Genomic DNA, 16,741 nt, shown 5'->3' with positions numbered 1-16,741 from the left:
CAGAACCCAAAATTTCGAGTATAAAAGGAAGACACCCACCCGTGAAAGCGGCAGTTAAGCAGTTTTTAGTTAGAGAGTCAGCCAGTTAGTAGAGAGAGGCTTTTAGTATTACCCGAACAGTTTGAATATTGGGACTTAGAAACAATTCGCAACATTTTTAATTGACTGTAAGAGTTTGTAATAAAATAGATTCAGTAAAGTGTCTGTTAAAACTATTCGATCTCTTTTCTCGTGTACAACCTACACCCTACCTAACACCCAACCACCCAGTTATCTCTCTGAATCAGCACTCAGAACTATTTGCTCCGGTGCGGACCACCGCACGTTGTACTTGGTTTCTGTATCCCCGCTAATCGTGGTGCGGACCACCGCACGCTTTTAGCCTGGAATTTTCAGATTGACGACATTATCCTTCATGCCCAAATCTAAGACGCGACGTGGGGGAGTAAAATACCGTGCGCGTCAATTACTTCTCCAGTACACGAGACCGGTTACGGAAGACAATTCAGAATACATCGGTGTTCAAAAAAATTATTTTGACTACGAATACGAGGATCTGTGCAACGCCTCCGATCAGTTTTCCCGGCGCGAAGGATATAACGCTCATCGGCCGTGGCCCTTCACTCTCATCCCCCTCAGCTGCAATCAATCTCCGATCGACCCAGTGCGGATACCACTAACTGACCCCAGGAGGATCAAGTACACCTCAAGGCCGACTACACCTGGACTTTAGGATTGGAGATCTAAACACATTTCGAAGACATCCAAGTAGTAAGTCTAATTTTCACAATCATCTCTCTCTCTCTCACCTCTCTCTCTCTCAAACACCTCTCCTTTTGAAAAATTGCACGTGGTTCCGCCCTTGGTAAAAAGAGTTAATTCTCTTGACCAGAAAAGGGAACCACGAACGATTGGTTGAGGCCTCTAACAGGGTAATATCGATCTTTACGATCGTTGACCTGTTCTCAGCCAAGGAAAATCGTTCGGCTCGCGCGGTCGCCTCTCCTCATACCGACCAGCGAGCAAACACCACAAATTTATACTTTTATTGTTGCGTCCGTCCGTATACCTGACCCGCTCCTTTCCCTCCAGGTTAGGACGTAACAAAATTATAAATTTATTAATTTATTAAAAATTGCTTATTGAGCAATAAATTTGAGAAAAAAGAGCTTTTTTTAAAAAAATCTCCTATGGCAACAATAATATTAGACAATGCTTTTTTAGCATCACTTTCTTTAAAAAAATTTAAGATTTCCATCGCTTTTTGCGAATGTTCCTTCACAAGCTCTTTGGTTAATTCAATGCCTGGACCAGCTGTGACGATGTCAAGCAACTATAACATAAAACATTATTTATAGATTTATAGAAATTATATGTGAATGTGTGTGTATAGCTTTATACCTTTAAATAATCAATTTTTTCAACTGATTCTAAACCTTTATCAAGTTCGATCAAAATCAATGGATTATGTTCAACATGGAACATAATTGGCGCAGCACATAAATTATATATAATTTCTTTATTATTGCTAAGGCATAAATCTAAGTCCAAGGAAGCCTGTAAAAATGTTCTTACATTAGATTCTTAAATTATCAATTTTACAAAATTATTACAAACACGTATAAACTTAATGCATTAATTTTAAATATACTACCTGCCAAGCTAAAGCTAGATGCTTGCCAAATTTGTAACCTTTCTCCTGTATTTCCTCATTATGTCCTGCTAGCTTTAATGTACCTTGACAACTTTTACCGAGTAATGATCCACCACTATAAACTTTTAAGAGCGTCCATTCTTTCAGTGCATAACCTGTAGAATGTTTAGGTGGTATTGACGGTATGGGAAAATTTTGACTGTCTCTGCGCGCTACAAATTCTGCTTGATATAAATCTCTTATTGCACTGTATATCAAGAAGTCAACCTGAAAAGTAATACATATTCTATGAATTTTGAAAAATAAAAAAAGCTAGGTTTTTTTACCCTTTACTTTTATAAGTAAAATGTCTTTACTTACATCCTGATTTCTGAGAGTCGCCAATTTAATACAGCAATTGCCAAGCAAGTAATCACCACACGACAATGCCATTTTATTGCCAAAATTTTTCAACTTCAATGATTCTAAAGATTCATTTGTATTTATATTTTCCAAACTTTTGTGTACCAAGTTGCTAGCGCATATTATTTGTATAACTTCGGCCAATACTCTTTGGCTGAAAACATATTTAAAACTCTATCTCTCTATTATATCATATAATAGGGCAATATATATTATGCCCTTTTATGATTTATACTTTTAAATTATTATATATATTATACCTGTGTAATACACCTGTAGCTTTATCTTCTTCTATTAGCTTTGCATTTAAATGGCCAACAGCTTTAGACATTAACAACACAATAAGACTAAATAACGTTTGTGCGTTATATCCATTATAAATAAACACATTCCTATTGTTAAAAAAATGTAAATAAAATTTTATTTATTTTTATTTATAAGACAACATTGTCACACATAAGACTTACTTGGCTGCTTTTAGTAAGGGATGATTTGAGCCAACTAGCTTTCTTAAGTGCAAAGCAACATTTGCAATCTTCATCGCTCTCATCCAGTTTAAACTTAAAAAAGACGTCGGATATCCAACAATCTTTTCTGCCTGTGACATTGTTTTAGTCCAGTCTGTTTTCTGATTTATTGTTATTTTATTTTCCGCCTGAGTGACATTACTAAAATGATATCTGTTTTTTGTAGAAACGCAAATTGTTCTTTTGATTTGAAAAGTCACATGCGATTTCCATAGATATGTAATCATAGAATTACTTTTTTTCCAAATTCTGAATACAGCTATGTTTGCAGACATTTTCTGTTTTTTTAAGTACTGTAATCTAGAAAAAATTATATTTTTAATTATTAACATAATTAATAACTCAGGATAAACTTCCGAAAAGCTATCACCTCTTATTTGGCTGATTTTTAACCTAAATACTTATTTTATCTAGTAAATAATATTTTCAAATGGATTTTTGGCGCAAATGCCCCCTTCGTCCCCCTAGGCCACCACAAAGGTAAAACGGTTTCTGTTAATTATTTCAGAAAGTATTCATTGTACGAAAAAGGTTGTCAAACAAAAAATAAAGCAAGAATAAAAATAACGACTAAAATATTGGAGTTAGGTAAAATATGTATGGAAAATATAATAAAATATGTAGGACTTTATTTATAGAGCTTTTTATGAACTTTATTTTTTGTTTGACAACTTTTTCCGTATAATGAACACTTTCTGAAATAATTAACAAAAACAGTTTTTCCTTTGAGGGGAGCTGGGAGCGGATGGGGCATTTGCGCCAAAAATCCATTTGGGAATATTATTTACTTGATGAAATAAGTATTTAGGCTGAATATCAGCGAAATCAGAGGTGATAGCTTTTCGGAAGTCCACCCGTAACTCAAAATTAATATTCAAGTATACACATAGTTTTAAAAAACATTTAATTTTCTCTATTTTAAAAATAATTAAAATAAATAATAATTATCTAAATTAAAATCACTTATAAAAAAATTACATAAAAAAATAAATCATATATGAGTTGGTACTTACTGTTCAAACTGCGAACACCACTGAAGTTTCCTCCTTGCTTTCAAGATGCACTCTGACGAACAAAATGGTAAGAGAAGCATTTATAGTAAGAAACAAGGACAACAGGAAGTTTTTTGTTCCAGTTTATGCAAAGGCAGGAGAGAAAAAAGTAAGAATGGTATATAAATGACATTTTATCGACTGCATAATGAAGCAGGATAATTGATTTTCGTCTAGACACCCAGATAGCACAGTAAATTCGCAAAGTATTCTTCTTTCCTAAATTGTAATTCTTTAGGAATTCATAGAAGAATATTATAAGAATGATTCAAGAAGTTACATGCATTATAATTGGAATACTTGAAAATTTCTTGGGGTATTCATATAGTATTATTCTATACCAACAGATATGTATACTTTATGAATTCAAGAGGAATAGTTTTAGAATAGATAAAGGATTACAAAATACTTAATAAACACCAACTACCCAGTAAACATCGAAATCTTGTAGACATCGAAAAGATATTTTATTCAAGATGTCTTCAAGATATTTCTAAAAGATATCTAGAAGTTATTTAAAAGATGTCTAAAAAAGTTTCGTTGAAGATATCTTTATAGAATATCTAAAAGATATCTATAGACATCTAAAAGATCTCTTAAAAGATATCTTTAATATATTTTTAATAGACATATTAAAGATATCTAAATGATTTCTCTTAAAATATGTCTTTAAGGCGTTTCTAAAAGATATCTATTATATCTTAAAGACATCTAAAAATATGTCTTTAAATTATTATTTCTAGTAAACAAAATATAATTAAGTGTTATATAATACAGATCATACGTATAATACAATAGATGTGTTGCTCTAATTATTAAAATTATGCGGGCATAACATTTATTTTAATTCCGATTCTGGTTCCGATTTCCAATTTCGAGGTGGCGCGCGACGGTGCCACGATGGTTCGGTCTCTATTTCCGCCGACCACGATCCTAGGCGGACGCGTATTCGATAGAGAACAAAAGTAATTTTCTTTTTTAACATAACTTTTGTAAGACATTTTATAGAATTATATTTCATTTTTATAATATTTGTTAAATATTCATAAAATTACACACACATACACACACACACACACACCATATTCACAAATTTGAGGTTATATCTTGTACAATGCCAAAGCCGCATAGCAAATTGTAAGCCTTGTTCATTTTGTCTCTCGAGGACTGCTCGGAGTTTTACATTACATTGATTGCTTACATTTTAATTTACTACGCAGCTTTAGTATTGTACAAGATATAACATCAAATTTGTGAATATGGTGTGTGTGTGTGTGTGTGTGTGTGTGTGTGTGTGTGTGTGTGTGTGTATACGTGTACATATGTATAATTTTATGAATATATTTAACAAATATTATAAAAATCAAAGTCCCCTTAATCATATTTTGTTGTTATAGTACAACACAACATGGCTAATGTCAATATGAGAGTATTCTTTGACATCGAAGTGGGTGGATTGCCTATGGTCTGAATAGTCTTAGAGCTTTTCTCAGTTATCTATCCTATAACGTACGAAAATTTTTGCGCTTTGTGTAGTAGAGAAAAAGGACTGGAAAAACAACATACAAACCGTTGCATTATAAAGGCATTGTATTTCATAAAGTTGTGAAGGATTTTTTAATTCAAGGTGGAGATTTTTCAATAGATAATGGAACAAGTGGCGAATCAATTTATGGTGAAACATTTGCAGGTAATTTTATTATTTTAATACCGTAGACTTGATTTAATGTATGAATTTACAAAGAATACAATTAAAGTATATTATCTTTGATTACTACTTAAAAATTGCAATTTTTGTAGATAAAAATTTTATCGTGAAACATAATAAGCCATTTTTATTATCAATGGCAAACCGTGGTAGAAATACTAATGGATCATAGTTTTTTATGTAAGTGCTTTGAAATAATATTTAAAAATACTATATTTTTAAACTGTTAGTTGCATTGTTATTTAAATTTATAATCTGTGAAGTTTAATAGTGTATATATCTGTTAAATATCAATTAGTAATTAATATCAATTAGTAATCAATTATAAAAATTACAAAGTATAATTTATTGTTGCACGATATTATGTCTGTTTATGTATGTAGTAAACTTTGCAGGCATCTTAAGAAACAAGATATTCAACATGGTTATAATTATATAAGTTCCAACTGCTCTTAACAAATGACTGTTACCACAGTTTTGATAAATACGTTTTGGACACACTATATAATCGCTCTTCCTAACAACCGTTGCTCTCCAACAGTCATGACAAATAAAAGCTGTTTTTGGGATCTTCTTTTCCAGTCGTTCTTCAGACGCTCTACATTTTCATCACAAGAAAAAAATATTTTAGTATCGAGAAACAAAGGTATTTATATATGTATAAAGTTTAAAAAATTCTATTGTCATGGATATTATAAAATAAATATTATATATATAAATATTACATCTATATATGCAGTCTGTTTCACAAAAGCGTGTACAGAGAAACTCGAAAACGATTTGGGATAATGAATTGAAATTGAATATTTAACTTAATTGAAAAGAAAAACACAGATTGGGCATGATATAGATTATGACGCTTTATTAATAAATTGTCCTATCACCTCCATTATCAATAATTGCCTGGCATCTCCGAGGTATACTTTCTGCCAATGTTATAGCACAATTTTAAGACAAATATTTCTATATAAATTTAATCTGTCGAACTAACTGCTTAACAGTATAAATATTCTTCCCTCGGAGCTTAAACTTGCACGATTAATAGAAGAATTTGCCAAAAAAAAAGCTTCATCCGAAAAAATAACATTGTCCTAATCACGGTCCAAATTTTCTTTCGCCCAAGCGAGCCTTTTCTCGACGTAGTTTGCAGACAGTAGCGGTTTCTTCACTGTCCTACGAAATTTCACACTATGAGCCTGTAAACGCCTTCTTGTAGTATCACATGACACTTTTTTGCACAAAGCCGTTTGTCCGCTATGCAATAATAAACGGGGATTCTTTTGAAACATCTTTAAAATCATTGTGTCTTACTTTTTCATTGTTTTTTGCACAGAGTCACGATCCAGCAGGTCAACAACGTTTTTTACATCGAAATAGCGTTTCATTCACTTATTTACAAATGTCTTCAATTTTTTTCATGTACTTGGAAACCGTTCCGTATGTCATTTTTGGTCCTTTCTATGAAATTAAAAAAATACACTCAACCGCAAAAAAACGGGCCATTCAATCTTAACACAATTTTTTGATATTTTTGATATTTTTGAAAAGTTGAAAGAAAATTTCTCTTTAAACTATTGCGTTGCTCTGGGGAATCGATTGTCTGACACAAAAATATATGAGTATTTGACTGTATATGTACATGTATATACCAAAAAATATTATTTAATTCCTCTATAAAACAAAAAAATAGTTTTCGATTTTTTTATTACTCAGTTCTATTGATTACATTGTTTTAATAAAAAATATTTTTACTTGAATATATTTAGCAATAATAAAAAATAATTTTTATTATGTATTTTCTCGCTTCTGACATTACAATCTGAAACAGTTGTGATGAATGAACAAGAGACTGTTATATTTAATGAGAGAACTTTAACTTTTTTAACTTTAACTTTTTTTTATGAGAGAAGAATTTTAACGATTTGTTGAAAAATTAATTTTGGAAAAATTTTTATTTTGTAAACACACGGTATGAAACATTTTAATTTTGTAAATACTCTTTTAAGAAATATTGTGATATGCCGAAGAGGAAAAACTATGAACATTTGAGTCGTTCCCAACAATGGCGTCGACGACAAGAAATAGACAAGAAGTTTACAATTAATGAAACAAATAATAAAGAAATTGAGAATGAGAATCCTCAAGGAGAGTCTCACAAAAATATTGATATTCGTAACATTTCGATGGAGAATGATGTATCTCAAGATGTTGAAGATTTTGGGATTGATTCTTATTCTGAAGATTCTGACGTGGAGTCAGATTTAGATGATAAACATAACGATGAAGTTTTGAATTGTTATCCACAAAAAGAAGCAACACTACGAGAATTTCTACGGAGTTGGAGTATTGAAAATAATATTACTCATGTAGCCATTACTAAATTGCTAAAAGGTCTCAAAGCTTATGGACATGAAGATCTTCCAACTGAAGCTCGAACGTTGTTGCAAACACCACAAACAACATCAATGATTAATACTGCTTCTGGAACTTATTATTACCACGGATTGAAAAGAGCATTGGAAGATCATTTGAAACACACTAGATCTGTTAATATTGAAAATCCAATCAGGATCAATTTAGGCATTGACGGTTTACCACTGGCAAAAAGTTCCAAAGCACAGTTTTGGCCACTTTTAGGACAAATTGTTCACATAGATTATAGAGAAGAACCTTTTGTCATTGGAGTTTATCATGGATATTGTAAACCTGGAAAACCTGATGAAATTATTGATAATTTTATTGAAGAATATACTGAAATTGAAGAAGAAGGATTTAATTATGAAGGAAAAAATTATGAAATTTTGATAAATACCGTAATATGCGACGCCCCGGCAAGAGCATTTATGAAATGTATAAAAAGCCATACCGGATATTATGGATGTGATAAATGTGAAGAAGAAGGTGAATGGATAAATGGTCGGATGTTATTTTTAAACAAAAATGCTCCATTACGTACTGACGAAACATTTTTGTTGCGGCAAAATGAAGATCATCATTTAGATAATTCACCTTTTGAAAACATAGCCTTGAAAATGGTTACACAATTTCCTTTAGACTACATGCATCTGGTTTGTCTTGGTGTAATGAAAAAACTTACAAAATTATGGATTACAGGTATAAGGAATGTTAAACTGTCTGCTTCTGAAATTCATAAATTGTCAGATGATTTGAAACAGTTAATACCGTATATACCTAAAGAATTTTCAAGAAAACCGAGAGGATTGAATGAATTGGATCGCTGGAAAGCGACGGAATTCAGATTGTTTCTTCTATACACAGGCTTGGTAACTTTGACGTCATATTTACCAAATGATTACCTGAGGCATTTTTATGTTTTACATTGTGCAATTAGTATTTTGTGTAATCCTACTGATTGCAAGTATAATAACAAATATGCAAATGAATTGCTAATACACTTTGTACAAGCATACAAGCTTTTGTATGGTGAACAATACATTACTTACAATGTACATAACTTGATACATTTGCACAAAGATGTTCAAAACTATGGATGTTTAGATATGTTCAGTGCGTTTCCATTTGAAAATTATTTTAAAGAAATGAAGAAGATGCTTCGAAAAAGTGCACAACCTTTACAACAATTACACAGACGTTTAATGGAAAAATCATACAATGGAAGAGATATTAGATATGAGTATCAACAATATCCCATTCTTCTGAATTCCAGGAATAAAGAATTATTATTTGGATGTACATATTCCTACCGGGAAATAAAATTCAAAAATTTTTCATTGTCTTGTATAAGAGAAGCTGACGCTTATTGTTATATTGATCATAAGCATATTGTCATGATTGAATATATTGGTAAAAGAAATGGAGAAATAGTAATAGTTGGAAAAACATTACAAAATTCATCGAATATTCCTTTATATCCATGCGATTCACGACAGTTGGGAATTCACATCGGAAATATATGGTCTGAAATTGGCATATATCCAGTCAGTAAAATAAGCGCTAAAGCAATGCGACTTCCTTACAAAGAAACTTTTTGTATAATTCCCATTATACATACTGATAATTGAAGTAAGCAATTGCTGTAAAATAAAAAAATATTTATAATAAATAATTATATTACATAAATAATATCAATGATAATTATATATATATATATGATGCTAATGATGTCACGAAAGATAATTTCTAATTTTTGAAAATATTTAAAAATTTTTTAATTTATTATAAATTTATAGTAAATTTTATCGTTATTAAAAATTCTAAGCACAACAATATTTTAGAAAATAAAATAATGTTTTAATTATATATTAAGAAGATTACTCCTTCTATTTATCTCTTTAAATACTTACTATTACTCAATCAATATTTTATTTTAGATGTATTGCGTTGTATTTTGGGACCAATATTGCCAAATTGTTCCTAACTGTTGGATAAACTTTTTGCAAAAAACATTTGCATATCCATCATCTAAATATAATATGACTAATGCAATAAAAAAAAGCTGAAGCCTGGAAATGATTGGAACGTTTCCAATTATCATAAAATTTTGGGACCTTATGATACTTACGATAAAGCTCGAGAAATAGAAAAGTCATGCATTAACATCTCGACTTCAGATGAAGTTCAATTAGCTACATTAAATGATTCTGAAAAAAACCAAACATTACCTGCAAAACGTTTAATAAAACAAAGACAATTTTATGGCGATTCTTCTGACGATGACAATCATAATCGTAAGTTATTGGATAACATAAATTAATAAATATTAATAGATAAATATATATAATTAAGAAATATTATATAAATATTGAACTAAATTAAAATATTGAATAAATATATATAATTAAGAAATATTATGTAAATATTGAACTAAATTGAAATATTGAATTAAGAAATATAAATATTGAAGAGTCATAAATTTATTTACAAAAAATTTTATGTATATTATACAGCAAGTGCTTCCAAAAGAAACAAAACAATAGAATTACCGCCAGGAAATTATAAAAATCGCTGGGGAAATGCTACACCTAAACAACTTGAAGGAGCACCGGCTAATCCAGAATATAATAAGAAGCAAGTGAGTATTAAAAATAATAATGAATAATATGGATTAATAATTCTTTACATTGATACGTAGAGAAATAATGAATAAGAAATAAAAAATAATTATATATATATTACAAAATATGTATACATTATATATTTAGATATATATATATAAATAGATTTTTATTTTGAATTACTCAGGACCTCATATGTGATAAAACCTCAAGTGTTAACAAAGACAAGCCAATCATTTCTGATGTTCCTTCATCTTTGAAGGACCATCTATTTTCGCTTCAAGTTTTCCACGAAGAGAATGAAAGTGAAGAAATGGAAATAAATGATGATATTGCTGACTGTTATCGAGAAATCGGTAGTAACGAGGAAAATTCTAATTATAATATAGAAATTGACAATGATGATAAAGAAGCTGAAGACGAAACTATCGGTAACTTTTTATGGAATAATATAGTATAATACAAGTCAGTAATTAATAAAGAAATTAAATAAAGTATGATTATTGTTATTTGTTACAGATGCAGAAGTGAATCTTCCAATAGTGACAGTGAATATGAATGAAGAAATACATGCATCTCTGAGTAAGTAGCATTATTTTCTGAAACAGTTCAAGAAATTGAAACAAGAACTGCAAATAATATATATCAATTGTATATTTTATTGTATCATTGTTCTCTTAAACACTGCAAATAATATACACAAGTTGTACGTTTTAGTACATTGTAGTATTATAATCTTTTATATATAATATTTTTATTTTCTTTGAAAAATATTTTTATTGTATTGTATATTGTACCATTATAGCATTATAAATTATAGTATTATTATTATATTATAGTATTATTATTGTATTTTAAAATTATTTATAACATTGCAAAAATTTGCATCTCTTCTGATAATGATTATATTAAATTTTGAATAGTAAAATATTAATAGTTTTTTTGTTTCAGATTCTTTAAGTGAAAAGCTAAATATTTTATATGAAGGCTTTGAACAATTAAGAAAAGAGATAAAACAAGAAGCAGCTAAAAATAGTTCCAAACTGAGTGCAATACTTGCTATTTTAAGAGATAAATTTCCAGCAAACGAAGGAATTGATGAAGTTACTATGGATTTGATGCCTCAATTTCCTTTGACATCAATTGAACAATACCTAGAATTCAATGAAACATTAAAAAATAATGAAGCATTTCGTAAATGTTTTGTAAGTATCACATTATTCATATAAATCAATCAATGGATTAATTTAGAAATGATAAATATCAAAGAGTCAAGAATACTTGTAAATAATGTTTTAATAATAGCACTTACAGACAATATTTTTTGTAGGACAAAAGAATTAAATGTATTGGTGGTGACTCCATACAAAAAATGGTTTCCAATATTCTAACAAACTGTATATCATTTGACCTTGGTCATAAGCTATCTTGGACCGGTGCAAAAAATACGATTGCAATAGAAAATTCTACTTTTGCAAACATCATAGTTGGTAAGTGGTACATACTTTTGCATACAGTAAGAAATTATCTATATGAGCTTTCAAATTTTTGCAAATGTTATTTTTTAAACAAATGAAGAGGAAAAGAGGGAATCTTGAGCCCAAGAATTTTTAGTTGTTATTCTTTTAAAAATTTATGTAATATTCGAGTAACATTTCGTATAGGTTTTGGTTAAAATTTAACCATTTTCAGTACATCTTAAGCAAGATTCAATCCATTATTTATTATATATATATAATATTTGTAAGAGCCACGTAATGCAACATATCAAATCTTTAAAATACTTTCATTTATTTAATTAATTAGTACTCATTGTGTTGTGATTATTTTATGATTTCATACATATTTTTTACAAAACAATCTTTTAATTATTCCAATTGTTAAATGACAATGTATTATTTACGGCTTTTACAAATAATTATATATATAATAAATAATGGATTTAATATTGCTTAAGATGTACTGATGGTTAAATTTTAATCGAAACTGGAATATTAAATAAATTTTTAAAAGAATAATAACTAAAAATTCTTTGGCTCAAGATTCTCTTTTTTCCTCTTCATTTGTTTAAAATTACATGAGTCTTGGTTTTAACATTGTTATTTTTTATTTTATATTCTTTGTGAATGCACGTATGAAAATACTCATTGACATTTATAATGTATAAAAATTATATAGAAGTACAACTTGCTAGCTATTTTTTAGAATAGTAATATTTTTATTTATATAAATAGAAATCTTCCTCAACCCCATATTTCATGTTGTTCAACCATATTTATCTACTAATATAAATATGTATATATTTGCAGCGGCTGTAAGTTTTACAAAAGGCAAAGGACCTGACTGCACCGTTACATCCATTGTAAAACATATCAAGAGCTGGTTACGACATGCTGGTGATAAGATGAGATATAGAATGAAAAAACAACAATAGAGGACTGCTTCATCAATATTCTCGATTGAAATACATTTGGCGTCATCTTTCATATATGTATATTTGCTATTAATAAAATATACTGTGTTAATAAAATATCAAGTGAAAAAATTGTTTTCAAGTTTCTCTATCAGAGAAACATAATATGACAATGTTAAGTATATTAATTAAAAGTTGCAGTTTAGAGCAATTTGCACTTATAATTAATATACTTAACATTGTCGTGCTATGTTTCTATCCATTTTTCCAATATAGATTTTAAGATCTCTCAAAAAGATATCTAAAAGATATATTCAAGACATCTAAAAAGACATATAAAAGATATCTAAAAGATATTTAAAAGATATCGAAAAGAGATCTGTAAGATGTCTTCGAGACATCTTTTAGAATCTGCAAGATATCTAAAAGACAACTCTAGATATCTGAAAGATATCTTAAACTGTTGCATAAGATATCTTTTAGATTCCTAAAAGATATCTTTTCGTGAAAAATGTAAGACATCTCAAGACATAGCAAGATATCTTTTAGGGATCTAAAAGATATCTTTTTGTTCATTTGGGTAATAGTAACATTACACCAATATTATAATTTCACTCAATATCACTCAACAATGTAAATGCACTATAACATGTTGTATATAACAATTACATTGTTGAGTGGCTAATTATAATATTGATGTGATGTTATTGTTAGTCGATATATTTAGTAGATATATTAGTAACAATTATTAGAAATATATAATAAATGAATCCAATTAAACCGTACTTACCATTCAATAAATTGTCCATTAATTTTTATAATATATCGCCTTTTTGCCTTTTATAATACATATGTCTTTTGTTTATGCAGAAAAAATATCGCACTTAATGCTAGTAGTATGTACACAGCGTGACATTACACGATGCACAGAGCGTTTTGCGCATCATATGTATACGGATCCCGCTTGTGTGCGCGGAGGCAGCATAACTCGAAACTAAGCTTTGGACAAAATTTTGTAAAAGGAAAAATCGTCTCAAAATTCGCTCAAGAATATGGCATTGCAAAGACATCAGGTTATTTTGAATCACCTTGTATATAGATAGCGTTCAGAATGCATAGCAAAAAATAGATCAAGATTCAACTTCTATCAATTTTATTTCCGTTCCGCTTTCGATCAACACGTGCATTAATAGTTACGCAGTTAGTATTGATTAGTATGTACAATTCAAGCCGCAATTATAATTAATACAAAGATTCAATTAATCCAAAGGTAAGTTTAGATTTTAAGAGTTTTTTTTAGTAAAAATGGTTGCTTAAAAGAATAGATTCTTTAACCTAATCTTAACGTAACTTTAAAAGTACTCTCTTATAACAAATAATTTCTCGTTTTAAAAAGCCGAGCAAGACTTCTGACTTTTTAAGTCTATCTTCGAAAATTTTTTCGAAAATAATATGAAACATAGTAAAGCGACTTTTTATAGAAACATTAAAAGAGGAACCACAGCATGCTTAGAATTATATATTTTATTGTAAGAATGTGTGCAATTTTACAGATATAATTATTTTGTTAAAAATATCAATTTTTATTTTTAAAACATATTATTGGAATAAAAAATTAAAACAATAAAAACTTTTGTTTAACATTTAATATTGGTAAATCTTCTTTTTATATCAATGTATTTGCATATTAATTTTTAATTTTTAATTTTGTGACATTAAATTATTATTTAATTTTTCACTCTTTTTACGATTTTCCACAAGGTTTGACATTCGTGGTTAACCGGTTTAGCTGACCTATTCTGTAATCTTTCAATGTCGTTATGTCGATATTGTTGCGCAGGTTTTTTACATTATGTAATAGCTGCGTTAAGGTTAAGGTTACAGAATAAACCAGCAGGACCGGCGTACTATACGTAGTAACTCAAATATCTCAAGGATTTAACCGGTCTAGAACGGGCGTATACCGCCCGTCCTGACAATAAATGTACTAGAATATACAGGCACGCGCACTTATTATAATAATTTAATAATTATAAAATCTAAATATTTTGATTAAATTTTTTTTATTTTAAATAACCGTTAAAATAACATTCGCTGTCAAACTATCAAACTGTCAGAATAATCGAGATAACCAGTCAGCGTCGCGGAAAAACGTCAACAATACACTTTGAGACTTCCGAGATTTTCGATACATTCGAATATTGACCTTACATTGCGAAAATCGCAAAACGATAGAGGACTTTTCTATTCGGTTTAACCCGCTCTACCTGCACTTGAGAGGTGATTCAACAATTATCGGACACCCTGTATATCTATCTGACATAATCTAACATTATTTTTTCTAACTTTTTTTCCTGCCATCCCCATATTTCTACTGTATATGACATTGCACTTTGTACTAAGTATCTAAATAGTGTCCACTGTCTTTTAAAATCATCCCTACAATACATTGCACATAAAATACATATCTTACCATCTCCATCGTCATCTAAAAGAGGTATAAATGGTGGCATTAGATTTATATTTTTTTCATCCAAAGAATCTAATAATTCATTTAATATTACGCGGTGCGTTATGTTGATTACTGCACTGAAACGTTCTTTAAGGCCAATGTCTACGATGCTAGAAATCGGTCCGAGATCTCGGTCCGAGAAGTGTATAACCAATAAACTTGCATTTTTTGTGGAAAAACGGCAATTTTATTGGCTATATGTTTCTCGGACCGATTTCTAGCATTGTGGACATTGGCCTTTATAGCAAACATATATATATATATATATACACAGTAGAACCTCGTTTATCCGACCTTCGATTAACCGATGTTCCGCGTAATCCGAGGCACCGAATTCATTCGCACTCCGTATTAACCGAGGCGGTTGCTCGGATAATACGGAAAAACTCGGATAATACGTTAATACGAATTTATGTTACGCTGCTTAAATATGTTAAGGAACAATCAGAAGCTACTGCAAGTGATCTCTTATTAATAAAAAGATGAAGAGATATTGCAGCTAAAAAACGCATGAGCAAATTAAAGCAGTTTCGCATTACTGACTTTGTTAAGCCAATAACGCATGTTTGCAACAAAGAATAATGTGCATTCGTCAATTGACTCTTATATTTTATATTTTTATCTAATAATAAGGTTATGTTTTCAAATACATAAAAAAACATACATACATAAAAGTTAAAACAGCCTTTGTATGTATCTATTTTCCGTATTATCCGAGATTTCGGTTATCCGAGGTATGCTCCTGCCACATTACCACGGATAATCGACCCATACAGCACAGAACATTGCAATTACATTGCAGCAATGTTACAATCTTGCAAGTTGCAATGTAATATTGTTGAGACATTATTGCAACCTGTAATTGTAATATTTCACGAGAAAGTGACAGCAACATTCCAATAACATTGCAATAGCAATATTCGGTAATCGCTAGTTCGTTCGTTTACCGCTATGCGACGCGCATTGCAAAATCTATCTCGTATTTAAGTTTTAGTCATGATGATTATATGAAACTTGCAAAGAGTGGCTAGTAAGATTAAAGACATAGTAATTATTTTTATTAGTTTAATTTTTCTGATACGACCTCAACACAGGGAATTCAGATATTAAACTGATTGTTCAAAAATCGGACAGATAAATGTCTGAATAAATAAAAATATATGCAACATTATTCTAAGTTTGCAATAACAATGCATTATTGCAAATTTATTACATTGCAATATTACTGTAATATTTCGTTACAATCTTCCTAAAAGCGGACATTTTAATGTTGCTGCAATCCCACAGCAATGATGCAACAACATTTTGCAGTGAATTTGCAATATTGCAACATTGCGATGAAAGATTGATGCAATGTGTATGCAATCTTTGTGTGCTGTATGGGGAGGTTCTACTGTATATATATAAAATAGGGTTATGTAATTTTACAATAGTTGA

General features: G+C 29.7%; 2 protein-coding genes across 11 annotated transcripts; one reads left to right on the top strand and one right to left on the bottom strand.

Annotated features, from left to right (window-relative positions):
- Window positions 1-296: 296 nt before the first annotated feature.
- Window positions 297-2,663, bottom strand: LOC105679928 (all trans-polyprenyl-diphosphate synthase PDSS2-like). The gene is made up of 7 exons (XM_067356146.1): window positions 2,524-2,663; window positions 2,317-2,403; window positions 2,015-2,210; window positions 1,655-1,921; window positions 1,402-1,557; window positions 1,283-1,333; window positions 297-383 (listed from the first exon to the last, which is right to left on the bottom strand). The coding sequence occupies exons 1-7, from the start codon at window positions 2,661-2,663 to the stop codon at window positions 297-299; spliced, it is 984 nt and encodes a 327-aa protein (XP_067212247.1).
- A 1,404-nt stretch (window positions 2,664-4,067) lies between these two features.
- On the top strand, window positions 4,068-12,937 carry LOC136999998 (uncharacterized). Of its 10 annotated transcripts, none has more exons than XM_067355473.1 (10): window positions 4,144-4,600; window positions 5,033-5,325; window positions 5,436-5,523; window positions 5,739-5,989; window positions 10,272-10,396; window positions 10,567-10,810; window positions 10,899-10,961; window positions 11,331-11,584; window positions 11,710-11,869; window positions 12,689-12,937. In XM_067355473.1, the coding sequence occupies exons 4-10, from the start codon at window positions 5,803-5,805 to the stop codon at window positions 12,811-12,813; spliced, it is 1,158 nt and encodes a 385-aa protein (XP_067211574.1). In that variant the 5' UTR covers window positions 4,144-4,600; window positions 5,033-5,325; window positions 5,436-5,523; window positions 5,739-5,802; the 3' UTR covers window positions 12,814-12,937. The 10 variants fall into 10 exon arrangements, 3 of the variants coding, with proteins under 3 accessions (XP_067211574.1, XP_067211575.1, XP_067211576.1); XM_067355474.1 differs by having other exon boundaries at window positions 5,727-5,989; XM_067355475.1 differs by lacking the exon at window positions 5,436-5,523.
- Window positions 12,938-16,741: the final 3,804 nt, after the last annotated feature.

The sequence above is a fragment of the Linepithema humile genome, chromosome 5 (assembly GCF_040581485.1).
Source record: "Linepithema humile isolate Giens D197 chromosome 5, Lhum_UNIL_v1.0, whole genome shotgun sequence".
NCBI classification, from domain to species: Eukaryota; Metazoa; Arthropoda; class Insecta; order Hymenoptera; family Formicidae; genus Linepithema; species Linepithema humile.
The sequence above is the reverse complement of the archived record's forward strand: the minus strand, read 5'-3'. Positions and strand labels throughout refer to the sequence as shown.